At 42.0% G+C, this 13,802-nt stretch overlaps 1 protein-coding gene across 25 annotated transcripts in view; it reads right to left on the minus strand.

The window, feature by feature from the left end:
* Positions 1-13,802, minus strand: part of LOC138824597 (coiled-coil domain-containing protein 66-like) — an 81,695-nt gene that overhangs the window by 32,202 nt on the left and 35,691 nt on the right. For 10 of the 25 annotated variants that reach the window (XR_011371137.1, XM_070018439.1, XM_070018440.1 and 7 more), the window contains 2 exons: positions 11,924-12,071; positions 10,478-10,606 (listed from right to left, as the gene is read on the minus strand). Coding sequence is in view for 10 of the 25 variants with exons in the window: in XM_070018462.1 (XP_069874563.1) it covers positions 10,478-10,606; positions 11,924-11,974 (180 nt within the window). In the remaining 15 variants the exon portion in view is untranslated. Of the gene's footprint in view, positions 1-780; positions 2,031-7,016; positions 8,414-8,922; positions 10,607-11,566; positions 11,825-11,923; positions 12,072-13,802 lie in introns of those variants that run through there. The other 15 variants (XM_070018444.1, XM_070018443.1, XM_070018458.1 and 12 more) reach the window with 7 other exon arrangements.

The raw sequence follows: 13,802 nt of genomic DNA on the forward strand, positions 1-13,802 counted from the left end.
GAAGCCAGCCCAGGCAGGAAAGTCCATGAGAATCTGATTTCCAATTAATCATCCAAAACCCAGGAATGGATCTGTGGGTCAAGTGGGAGAATACTAACTAGTCTTGAGCAAAATAGCTCATGTACATGCTCAGGCCCTCAGTTCAAGCTCCAGGACCAGCATTTGAAAAAGTAAACAACAACAAACAACAATGTCAGAAGTGGAGGGATAGCTTTAAGTGGCAGAGCATCAACTGTGAGTAAAAATGCCAAGAGAGGATATGAGGCCCTGAGTTTAAGCCCCAAAGCTGCTTTAAAAAAAAAAAAAAGCAAAACAACCCCCAAATGCCAAAACAACCAAACAAAAAATAATGTTCATCACAGTTTGGTTATAAAAATAAAAAACCAGGAACAAACTGAAATCTCAAGCATAGGGGGATGATAAAATTAATTATGCAATGATAAAAATCATAAACCAAGACATATGTTTCTAGGACATGAGGAAACATATACATTAAATGATTAAAAGGCTAAAAAATCCCTGTAATGTACTATGTCATATATTTGTTCGAATATTTATAAGACCATGGAATGTAAGAAACTGTACATCTTTTTTTTTATTTTAATTTTTATTTTTTTGTGAACATACTATACAGAGGGGTTACAATTACATGGGCAGGATAATGAGTACATTTCTTATCAAGCGTTGCTGCCTCCTCCTTTGTTTACCCTTCACATCCCTTCCCAACCTCCCCCCTACCCCCCACACCCATTCCCCCCTCCCCCCCCCCCCCCCCCCCGCTCCCGGCACCAAAGGTGTAAAGTTCGTTTTTGACATGACAACTTGTACTTCTCATAGTTGCATCGGGTCCTGTACATCTTAATGCATTATTTCTGATGGTAGGATTATGGGTATTTTAAATTTTTCTTCTTTGTATTTTTGGAGTTTTTATGATGAGCATATATCATTTTATGATAAAAAGATTTATCTATATGCTTTTAACTGTGGAAAAGTTCATCTCCACAATAAAGGAGTTTACAAAATTAAATCATGATGGCTTTTTATACAGTTTATAATTATGCAGTAAAACTGAAGAAAAACCAATAAACATGGGAGAGTCTGGAATTTTTAATCTGCCATCAGCTTGCTACAGAAGAATGAAACAGGAGAAAGTGTCTTCCCAAAAAAGAATGTGGAGTCAAGTAAGAGCAAAGACAACTGCAGGACACATTCAATTCTGTGTCTGCTGACTGTCTAATCAGAGCACAGGAGGATGAAGAATCCTCTTCTTGCATAACTCTTATCTGCAAAAGCCAGCAAAGGACAGACTGGTCTGCACAACAATGCTGGTCCCTGACAACATCAATGTGATGTGAACAGTTATTCAGGGAGTAGGAAGCAGAAAGGGAGTGAAAAGGGCTTTTCTTCCATTCTGAAGTTCAGCATCAGAAGGACACAAGGGCAGGAAGTAAGGTCTTTTTTCAGTTCATTTGAAATGATAAGGTGAAGACAGCCTGAAAAGACTTAATTATAGGAGGAAGGGAAAAGAGGGAGGGAAGGACAGAGAGAAAGGAACTGGGAGAAACCTGTTTTTATATGTTAAATGATGAAAAAGAAAAATGAAAAACTAAAGGACAGGGCAAAATTAAAGAAACAAACCCTGCAAACAGATACTTTAAGAATGAAACCCCAAAGATACCAATACTTCTTAGGAAACAGAGCACACCTGATGGAGGTTGGGCCCCTCCTCCCTCCAGTAGCAGGGGATACCTGGCGATGCGGGAAGAGATAAATCTACCTAGCTCACATACTGTGGCCTCAGGTCATCCAGAGCCAGTTGGGGGCAAGAAAGAAGGACCAGCAGAGAGTACTCAGGATCACAGAATAAGGCCTTCTTCTTATGCTTCTTTTTAGTCCCAGTTTACAAGCAACTTGAGGGCCTCTCCTGGGAAGATCATGGAAGTCTTTTGGTTGAGACCCCTGTGGGCTCTTGGCTCTATCCCTCACAGCATTGGGCTTGGCACAGTTCTTGGACATTGAATCCTGCATCTCTGAAACAGGATTATTAACACTTCATTTTAAGCATTGTGTTAAGCTTGAATAAGATAATATAGTTTAAAATGTTATTGTTCTATTCTGAAATGTGAGCAGAAAAACTCTGATGAAGAGCAATAACTCACACACATTACACCTGAACAAAAGCCTTCCTGAAGCCTTCCTGAAGTAATGTCACTCAAAGACCCCCATTCCCACCAAACCACACAGTATAACAGCTGGATTCCTCCTGCACAGAGAGTAAGGGCTCCCTAGCAGCCAACATCTCTGCCCTGGTGATGGGCTGACTGTTCTCCGAGGTGGTAATGAACTGGTTAAAATTGAGGGGATTTTGAACATGTCTAATCCAATAAGAGGCTCAGTAAAACATGCATTATCACTTAAAGAATAAATGTTTAAAAATAGAGCACAGATGAGAAATTTGAATAAAAAGAAGGGAGAGAGACAGCCTAGGAGAGACTTTCTTGGCATTTACATGCTAGTCTGTTTTGGTCACTTTCAGTTTAAGCCTGCTGTTCTTTTACGCTCTACCAACCTTAGATACTGCAGAGTGATTCAGATCTTAAATACAAACCTAATAAATCTCCCTGAAACTTAAAAGTCAGACCCATTGAAATGTATTTCTTCTTTTGCTTGTCACTTTTTTGTTGTTGTTTGCTTCCTGTTTTGGCTTTTAGTTGTGTTTGAAGACCAGCTTTGGCTACATAGTACAGGTTTGACCTGGAATTCTCAAATCTCCTGCCTGTTGCTAGGATTTCAGGTATGTGCCACATCTGGCTCCATATCCTATACTTCTAAAAGCTGGAGAACACAATGTAAAGTTTGTCTCATCAAGGGTAATCTTAAAAAGCAGAGTAAATATGTCTTTTTTTTCTTCTGTAACTAGTGTATTAAACTCTTTGCTGCTGTGGCAAATACCTAAGAGAAACCATTAAAAGGAATAGGAGTTCTTTTGGTTCAAGTTTTCAGAGGTTGATTTCAGTCCATACCTACCACCTCCATTGTTTCTGGGCCCAGAATGAGGTAGATGATGGGGAAGGGCATCGTAGAGCAGACTTGCTCACCTCATGGCAGTCATAAAGCTTTAGAAAGGACTGGGGACAGGGTCTGTCTTTGGAGGGACTGCCTCACTGAGCCACCCCCTTTCCCTAGGCCCCACCTCCTACATTCCACCACCTACCAATAATTCATCATATTATGAATCCACCAGGGGATTAATCCATTAACTAAGAATTCATGATCCAATTACCTCTCAATAGCACCACCCAGTGGAATCAAGGCTTTAACACATGAGCCTTTGGGTAGAAGGATGGGGGCACCTCATATACAAAACCATAGTAGTAATAGTTATTCTAGGATCCTTAAAAGCTGAAGAGAAAGCATCATGATTTGCACAGGCATTTGTCAAAAAAATAGGTTATTAATTGCCAATCACAGAATTGTCTAGTTCTACAAGAAATGTTCTTTGAACCCTTGGGTAAAGAAAGATTTTTTTTAAAAATTTTTAGTATTACTGTTATACAAAAATAAAAGTCACTTTGTACCTTTTTATTGGTGGTAGATAAGGTCCTAGTGTTCAAAGACAAAGTCAACTATAGCTAAAGAGTCTCTAACAAATCTCCACTCATGATTAGGGAAAGGAACTGATGTGTTTTTTTTTTCCGCGCGTGCGCGCGCGCGTGTGTGTGTGCATGTGTGTGCGTGTGTGTGCGTGTGTGTGTGTGTGTGTGTGTGTCATGGGGCTTGAGCTCAAGGCTAGTGCTCTACCACATGAGCCACAGCACCACTTCCGGTTTTCTGAGTGGGTTATTGGAGATAAGAGTCTCTCAGACTTTGCTGCCCGGGGCTAGCGTTAAACAGAGATCCTCAGATCTCAGCCTCCTGAGTAGCTAGGATTACAGGTGTGAGCCACCAGGGCCCGGCTCTGAAATAATGTTTTAAAACACTTGGCTTCCACAAAACAAGGCCTTCTGATGACAGACTCAGAAGTTGGTCCATTAGAGTCAGCTTGATGATTTGGTAAGGTTCTTTCTAAGAGGGATTTGAAAAGTAAATGTAACCACTGAGAATGTGTTTCGCCTCCTCTGTCTTTTGTAACACAACTGGCGATCTGGATGGACTTTGAATATTGGGGTTGAGGTACAAGCCTAGGGGAAGAAATGTTTCCAGGCAATGGGAGCAGATTAGCATCATGCCTTAATACAGTGCATTAAGAGGAACTGTAATGACTCCAAGCAGTTTAGGGTTTACCACCTTGAAAACAGCCTGCCCTTAGCCTGAAAGAGAGAGGATCTGAGGTTTTCCTTTTTAAAAGGGGTGTTCTTCAGAGCACACTTCAAAGACATTTTACACTTAAGTAAAAGATAAATAGAGATGTGACTAGATTATAGCAGGGGGACAGGAACGGATTAGCCCAAAGTGAGGCTGTTGTAACAACCAATGCATTTGCATTTCAGCAATTGGATCTGGAGAAAGTCTGCAATGCATTTAAATGCTGGGATCAAATCAAGCCTCTCTGGAACTCAACCAAACACAGGAGGCTATGGGAACCCTACTTCACGGAGTTCCTCCACTGCTGTTTAATTGTGCTCACCTTCTGAACTGGAAAGGGTAATTAAAAGTCATCTACATACCATACAAGGGATGTGTTAGGGGACAGCACAAACCCTTGGTCTCAGGTGGAGGGTAGCTAGCCACCCCCTGGTGTGTTTCTATCTTTCCTCACAGCATGGCTCCATCTCTAGTGTCATAAGATTGAGACTAGGATGTCATCCTTAAGTGTTTCTCCTGAGCACATTCGAACAGTCTCTGCTTTATCCCATGCAACATCGGTCTAGCTAATCCTTGAAGACACTCCTAGTACTTTTAGACAACTCAGGTCAGGGAAGACTCTTCCCAAACACATAGCCCAGGACTTATGCCAACTCCGAGAGAGAAAGAACCAGTGAACTTGTTCATCCTCTCAACTCCTTTCTGATCCTGACTGACCTGCGTATTTTCTGGTGCCTGAAAGTAATGCCTAGAACTGGTAGGAAAGGGAAAAGAAAACCAAGTACAATTTATCTCTGATCTCAGAAGTATTTTAACTGGTTCTGAGAAATAAGCTGGTTCTAATTTTCACTAAACAATGGTGTCTGGCCCTCATTTAAAAAGGCATTTTCATCAAGGATGTGCATATCAGTGCTTCAGCAACAGGGAAGCATTTGGGAATAAAGCTTCGGGGGTAGGATTTAGTTTTAGCTTTCTTCAAAAACACTTTAGCAGCAGGCAAATCCAATGATTTCAGAATTAATTATTCTGAAGTAAGTTCTTTCTCTGAGGGAGGAGGAAGAGAGTTGGGGAGTTGAATCCAAGACACTAAAGAAGACAGTAATTTTTAATAATAATTTCTAGAGCTAGATCCCTTGAGAAAGAACAAAATTTAATTCATTCCCAATTGAGAGCCCCTTCCCAAATTGCATGAATCTGGGTTCCAGATTTATTTTTAAAGAGGTAGAGTGAAAAGAAGTGTGTGCTTTAAAGAAATAGAAACAGAGCCGGGCGCTGGTGGCTCACGCCTGTAATCCTAGCTACTCAGGAGGCTGAGATCTGAGGATCGCGGTTCAAAGCCAGCCCGGGCAGGAGAGACCGTGAGACTCCTATCTCAAATAAACCACCAGAAAACTGGAAGTGGCGCTGTAGCTCAAGTGGTAGAGCGCTCGCCTTGAGCTGAAGAGCTGAAGGACAGCGCCCAGGCCCAGAGTTCAAGCCCCACGACCGACAAAAAAAAAAAAAAAAAAAGAAATAGAAACAGGAAGAAAACATAAGTTGGATCTACTTAGATGCCTATTCTATCAAACTATGTTTAATCTTTTTTTTTAATCCAACAAAGAACAGAAGGATAATCTGTATTCTCTTACCACTAGAAATAACCAAAATGTCAACACCTGAGGAGTGTCAGAAAGATTCATTCATTGTTAGGCATAGCTGGAATTTCTGAGCTTACTTCATATTATCTCGGGCTTTTCTGATAGATGCTTAACAAGAGTTGAGGTATTTCTAGGCAAACTGATTTATGAGATACAAAATTTCAGGGTTGAAATGGAGGAGCTCCTCTCATAACAAGAGTTGTCAGTCACACTGGGAACCAAGTGACATTTCATTCAAGAAAATCTAAGCCATGGGAGGGCATTTAAAGTAGAATAAGGTAAAAGAAACTTGGAGAAAAGGGTCAAATTGGTCACCCTCTCAGAAACTTCAGGCATGGGAATAGGGATCCCTGTAAAGGGCCTTGCAGAAAAGGACAGGCCCTTTATCTGGCCACACAGATCTCACTTTCATATCCCTCTTAATGATTGGTAGAGTGTGCTTTGAATATTAAAGTGAATATTACCAAGTTAAGTCTTGGCTAAAGTGAAGAGGACAGTAATTAATTACTTTTGATCCTAAAGCTTACTATCAGCTTGCAATTGTGCTAGGAATGGGGATAACAGGTGAATTGGAAAAGTTATGTGACCACATTTTCAGTCTTCATGGAGCTCATAAGCTAACAGGGAAGATAATTATTATTCAAAATCAACACAAAAACATATGCAAAACTTCATCTGGTACAATTACTATAAAGTAGATACACATGTACTACAAAGGGCCAAATTAGAGAATCTCATCTAATTGAGAAAGTCCCAGAAGGCTTCTCTGAAGAAAACATCTTGGGCTGAGACTGAATGGATAAACAGGCATTAACTAGGTGAAGAAAAGAGGAGAAAGTGTTCCAGGCAGATCGAAGGAAGAAAACATAAGGTCAAGAGTACACTGGTTTGAGTATGCCTTTATCCTACTGACTATGAGAGTCAAGGAAGGCTTTTCTTTTTTTCTTTTTATTTAACATTTAATTTTATTGTCAAGGTGATATAAGATAATGAATACATTTCTTGTGCAACGTTGTTACCCCCCTTGCTCATTTTTTCTCCCACTTTTCCTCCCCCCTGAACCCCCGCCCCCAACATTGTAAAGTTCATTTCTAACATAGTATCTTGTGAGTATGAGTGTAATGGGAGATTTATCTTTAGAAAAGAATTGACTTCTGCTCACTCACATTGGAGAATGGCTGGCCTGGCTGCCATTTATACTTCTTGTAGGCCCAGTCAACCAATGCACAGGCTAATGGTGTTGGAATGACTACTCCTGTCTACCTAAAAGCCTCCTGACAGGAGGTTGTATAGCAGGGAGACTCCAGTGAGTGGCTGAGATGCTCAGAAAGTTTAGGGAGAGCATGTGTCAAAGAGCCCTGCTCCCATACTACCTGAAAATACATTAGATGTGATGGGCAAATTCTGGCATCTCTAACAGAAGTGGCAATGCATCTTCAAAATGGAAGCCAAGCTGCTAAGAGTTCTGGAGGCCAGCCCTTTGTGGGGCAGAGTGGACTTACGAGGGCAGAGTAGCAAAGGAGGAAGCCCTTTTTATTCCCACACTGTGAGGCTAGTGTATTCTGCTTCCTTACTACAGGAAACTTCTATCTCAGAACACACTGCTCTCAGCAGATCCTGTAGGAAAGTCCCTCAAAGCCCATTCCATCCCTTTACAGCTTTGACAACACCTTCTCTTACTCCAGCCACACTAACCTCTCTGCTGCTCGCTAACCATGCTCCTGGCAGAGCCTTTGCACTGGCTGTCCTATCTGCTGGAACATTCTTTCCGATGGCTCCCTGGCTTCCTCTTCTCTCATCTCCTTCAAGCCTTTGTTCTATGCGTCCTTTCCCCTGGGGTTCTTCATGTCCAGCCTATTTTGAATTGTCACTAGCAACTCAACACCACCCTGACATCCCTGCTCTCCCTTAGCCTGGGCTCTATTTTACTTTTTCTCTACCCTATAATTTACTCTGTTCACTGTTTATTATTTTTCTTCCATCATTAAAAAGAGGAAAAGGTCTTCATTTAATCTGGGCATTCCAAAAATGCCTAACACTGTCACACAGTAAATACTTGAATAATCCTTGAAGGGCAATACTGCTTCTGGGAGGTACCCCGAACTATAAGAATGAGTGGTATGATGGTGCTGAAGTCACTTCATCTCTTAGAGCTTTGGTTTAATCAGTTAAAAAATAATGATGATGTTTTGCTTATTGTGCCAGGAAGAATATCTGTCACAGATGAATTCCCAGCACCCAGTAGAGATCCAGGCATGTAGAAGAAACATAAGAAATTGGCTATGATAATGTTTACAAATGTATACATATATACATGTATATATACAAAGCACTTGGCATAAAGTCTGGCAGGTGGTAACTACTCTTTCATATAACAAACGTTCTTTGAGCAATGTTCATTGAGAGTGGACACTCATGACTGACGAGGTACAATTACCATGGTGGCTGCTGAACTATTCCCATTCAGCTACCTGGATGGTATGAGAAATGGAGAGAGTTGCTGTATAAGGTCAGCTTAGGAGGCAACTCAAAGAACGTGGTATCTTTCATGAGCCACTTCCCCTTACATTGTGTAAAGAAACTGAACAGAATAGACCCATAGATCTTCCATTCCCACTGGCCTCCTTCCTGAAAGAGTTCTGCTCTGCCAGGTCAGCCATGCAGGTAATAACAACAGGTATCTATGGGCTTCACATACAAACCAAGCAAAATTTAGTCAGCACTATAGGCTCATTTCAGAATGAGCTAGGAGCTGGGATCTAGGACTTCTGATGTGTATGTACATTCACTGCTCCCCAAACGCTTGAGCTTTAAGAGAGGAGACAAGCATATGGGAATCAGCATATGTCTGTTTTTCCCACCACAGGTCAAGCTCAATGGGCTGTAACTGTAACCCTAGGTATGTGGGAAAGTAATTATGAAATTAAAAAAACAACAACTATCTCTGAGGACCAGGAGTGCTATTAATTAGCAGTGGTAGTAGAAGAGCACACACACACACACACACACACACACACACACACACACACACACACACACACACACACACACAGAGTGCATACCTGTTACACACACACACACACACACACACACACACATACACACACACACACACAGAGTGCATACCTGTTACATGATAGGCATGTCCAAAGCATTTTGCATAACCTTTTACTTCAGGAAAAAACAAAACAGCAACAAAAACAGTAACCCTACTTTGCATCAGGTTATCAGCCAAGGTGCAGATGGAGAAAGAAATGTGTCTGTGATCACATAGCAAGTGCTAGAAACAAGATTCAACCCAAGTATTCCCACTCTGGATGTTGTTTATAAAATCCCTTCAGGATTGTTTGGGAAAGAGTCTTCAAACATCGTGGTATGCATGTACAAACTGTGAAGCCTAAGCAAGGTCTGGTTGTCTCTGATGGCTCCTTCTCTGTAGGCGTTTGGGTATGAGTTGATGTATGCAAAGGCTTTAGACCCATGCCTAGTGCATGGTGAGAACTCTCATTACCGTTGATGTGATACAATTGCTTAGCTAAAGGACTCCAGACAGAGGTCACTCTTTATGGTTGGGGTTTTGAGCATCTTCAGGTTTTGAAACAGTGTTGCTTGTAACTCTGAATTACTTCCTGAACTTGCCAGGGAACCTGGGAGTGAGGTAGATTGTCTGAAGCTCTTAACTGGCCACTTACAAGTTGTGGGACTTTAGGCTCTGAGCCTCAGTTATGCTCCCACCAAAAGAGAGATAATCTTGGTCCTGCACTGCAGGCCCGCTGTGGCAGCAGCCGGAGGACAAAAATCCCTGAGAGATCTTGGAGACAAGGTCTTGCCCACAGTAAATACTTGACAATAGGGAATTACTTTTACAGGCAATTACCCATTATTCCTAGTATCATTATCAGTTGTGATAAGGATACTTAAATTCATGAGATATTTCTTGCTCTTTGCTGATAACTTGTGAGGAAACTTTCAAACCTTAACTAAGGAGTCCATTCAATCCTTTGGCTCCTCTTTTGCCACAACAACCCTTCAGAACCTGCTTCAGCCCAAGAGAGAACATAACTCTGCTGGGATTTCCTAAATGTGCCCCATAATATGCAAACTGAATCTGTCACAAAGAGTGAGGCCTTTGTGCAATTTTCCAGGAGCAAACTAAAGGCCTTCACTCAATCCTTACCAGCATCTAGGAGTGCATTTTCCTGATGTAGAGAAAGAAAAATTGCAGCTTCTTAAAAAATTGCTTAAAGAGAAAAGTAGAGGAACATATGGGAAGAAAAGTAAGAGAGAAAGAGAAAAAATAATTCATGGTGATTGGCAGTAATGCCTCTGATGCTCAGCTTTGCAGCCCCATTAGGCTTGGGAGCATTGACAAATCTACATGGCAAATCAGGTTGGTGTCTATGGTCTCAGATTTTATGGCTACCAAGCATTAGAAATCTTTCAAAAAAGGTGAAGGCCAAGATAGGATGTAGTTCTTATTTACCCCCACCCTACCCCTACGGTGGGGGCGAGTAGCTCCTTAACAGCTGACTGACCTGAGACCTTTGGATCATGTATGCATCGTAGCTGGACCCGTGGTACTTGGTCGTAATATCTGGGCTGTAGCCAGCATCACAAGTGCATGGTATATTCGAGCTCGGGGGCTGTTTCCTAGGTCTATAAACCTGTGGGAGAAAGCTACAATGGTTAGGTGTAGGAGCGGAGGGTGCAGGGGGCACAGGGAAGGAATTAGGGGAGAGCAAAGAAAGAGGTTCATCTTCACTGTCTGTGGCCAAGTGGGTGGAAAACCCAGTGTTGAAGGTGCACAGCTCCAAACAAAGAGGTCAGATGTAAGCGGTCCCCAGTCCCCAGGAGCCAGCGATAGCAAAGCATGGCACTCTATGGAATGACCCCAGTGTTTGGCAGTGACTGAGACCCTCCCTCTGTGCAGAGAGGGTACCCAGGCATGGTTGTGGTCTGTCTCTCTCTGTCTTTCAGTAAGATGATCCCATGAGAAAAGGACTCTGGTTCAAGGTCAAAGATGCCGTTACTTTCCTGAGTAGTGAAAGGCTTGGCTTCTTTGCAAAAGGAGGGGGCATAACTCCATATAAATATACTCAGCACAGATCACCTTAGCAGGCACACAGCCAGTCCTGGGTGCTGAAATCAATGTGGATACTCTACAGGGTAACTGTGTTACTCAGAGAGTTTTGGAGCCACACATGGCCCTAGCTAAGATGTGGCAGCCACCGTATGAAGTCACAGACGCTAAGTGTTTTTGTAATGAAGTAATGAGTACTATTAGCAGGTTGCATTTCAGCTACTTCCAGAAAACCCTCCAAAAAGCAAAGAACTTTCTATATGATTTAAGATTATACCTCTCTTTCCACTTCCCTTAAAACAAGTACAATGGCCTAATAAGGAGGAAACAATGCCAGATCATGGGGCGCAAAAAAAAAATGCTGATTAAAAATATAGGCTGAATAAGGGCTGGGAAGTCTCTAAGCCTGGCCTTGGTAGTACCAGAGGCAGGGAGATGCTCCTCAGCCGAAAGTTTCCAGTCGAAGAACAAAGTTGGAAGTATAGAAAGAAACCTAAAGAACTGGATGAGGGAAGTCATTTACACAAGTGAGCAAGATAGAAGATAACAGGTCCAACAGGAAAGAAAGTGTCCAGAATTTAATTGGGAGCTTGGAGGGTTTAACCAGAAGTCAAAGTCCACTGGAAGGTAGAGAGCAGAGAGCTATTTCTGGGGAGATGATGCTAATATAAAAGAAAGGAAAACAGTGCTGGTTGCAAACCCAGGCCCAGCCAACATGCGCATAAACACAGAGAAGCAATAAAATGGTGTTCCAGCAATAACTTGGGTATTTATGCTCCCACCTGTTTGGAGATGCTTCAGCCTGCAGGATAGACATGGGAAAATGAAGAGTGGCTAAACCCAGAGAAAGCACCGAGGCCCCAAACCCAGCAAGACACAGCTTTCGTGCAGAAGATCCCACCTGCTGCTTTAACTGATGCACTAGTCGATCTTTCTCCCGCTTGAGTGCCATGACTTCTTCCTGAGTCTTTTTCTTCTTAGAGGCAGACAGTTCCAGCAAAGCAATGTTTGCATCCTTCTCACTGATAGCGGCAAGCAGTGCTTCCTGTCTGGTGAAAACAAAAAACAATTGGGATTTTTAGTGGGAATTTGCCACAAATTATTAGCTCTATGGGAAGAAACTACAAATGTTTAGCATAAACTACCCATTTAACTCTCAGAATAGAGAAAGTAGTTTGAGTCAGAATCACTGAGATCTAAATACTGTGTCCTCTGAGAGAGGATCTTTCAATGGCTTCATAGATCCAGCTATAAATTATAAGAAGGGTAAATCTGAGCATTCATTTTTAAGACACTTCAGTCTATCATGTACCCATCCACCCATTTGCCAATAAATTCTAAGTTTCCAAGGAAACCCAACAAAATTGGCAGCAATTTCAATATCAAGTATTATTACTTTTTTCAAGAGCCATTTTCCCCTCTGGGCAGGCAGAATTATTTACAGGTCCATTTTAAATTCAATTAGTAAATGCTAACCTTGTTCTCTTCTCATAAGCTTGGACTTTGGCAGAGCTCCTCATCCTCCAGACTTGTGCTTCTCTCCTCTCTAGAGAGGCTCTCTCTAGTAGCTCTCTCTTAGAATGGTTCCCCATCTACCACCTTATATTCCAGTCAAGGGTCTGTATATCACACTAATTTTTTTTTCCACAGCACTATCTTTTGACCATCCATTTTCCAGCTTTTCAAAGAGCTCTGAGCACATAGTGGATGCTCAAAAAATGCGGGTTCAACTAATAGTTAAGTTCATATTTTACTTTTTCCAAATGTTAAAAACAGCACTAGCCTTCCTCTCACATTTTCTCTCTGGCAGCACTGGGGTTTGAATTCAGGGCCATGCACCTATTAGGCAAGGACTTTATTATCACTTGAGCCACTGCACCAGCCTCTATTTACACTGGCAATCTTCACTTTATGCCTGGGCTGGCCTAGACTGTTGCTCTCCTACTCATGCTTCCCTGAATTCCTGGATAACAGGCATGTGCCACTGTTCCCAGCATTTTTTTTTTTTTTTTCTTCTCCTGGGCTGGCTTCAAATTGAAGCTCCTGATCTCTGCCTCTCAAGTTGCTAGAGTTACAGATTTGAGCCACTGTTCCAGAGATCTTCTTACTTTAAAAAAAATGAGAATGCTTTGCTTTTTGCCTTTTTTTAAATTATCACTGACTAAGTTCTTGTTATATGTCTACAGATAAAAATCATTGCCGGGGGATGGGAAGGTGGCTCAGTGGTAGAATGCTTGCCATGCATGCCTGAGGCCCTGGGTTCGATTCCTCATCACCACATAAGCAGAAAAAGCTGCAAGTGGTGCTGTGGCTCAAGTGGTAGGGTGTTAGCCTTGAGCTGAAGAGCTGAAGAACAGCATGCAGCCCTAGAGTTCAGGCCCCACGACTGGCAAACAAACAAACAAAAAAATCATTGCCAGGCTCCAGTGGCTTACACCTGTAATCCTATCTACTCAGGAGGCTAAGGCCTGAGGATTGCAGTTCAAAGCCTGGGCAAGGGAATTCCATGGAGACTTATCTCCAATTAACCACCAGAAAACCAAAAGTGGCACTTTGGCTCAAGTTGTAAAGCACTTTTGCCTTAAGCCGAAGAGCTGAGGGACAGCGCCCAGGCCCAGAGTTCAAGCCCCACAACCAAAAAAAAAAAAAAAAAAAAATATATATATATATATATATATATATATATGTAATTTCTTAGTGTAATTTATTCATCCAATCATTCAGGTAAGCCTGAAATGAATGTGATACCCTGAATCTTCATAGTCCAGCGTGACTTAAAC

This window comes from Dipodomys merriami, unplaced genomic scaffold, assembly GCF_024711535.1.
Source record: "Dipodomys merriami isolate MVZ:Mamm:240054 unplaced genomic scaffold, mDipMer1.0.p SCAF_13, whole genome shotgun sequence".
In the NCBI taxonomy this organism is placed as follows: Eukaryota; Metazoa; Chordata; class Mammalia; order Rodentia; family Heteromyidae; genus Dipodomys; species Dipodomys merriami.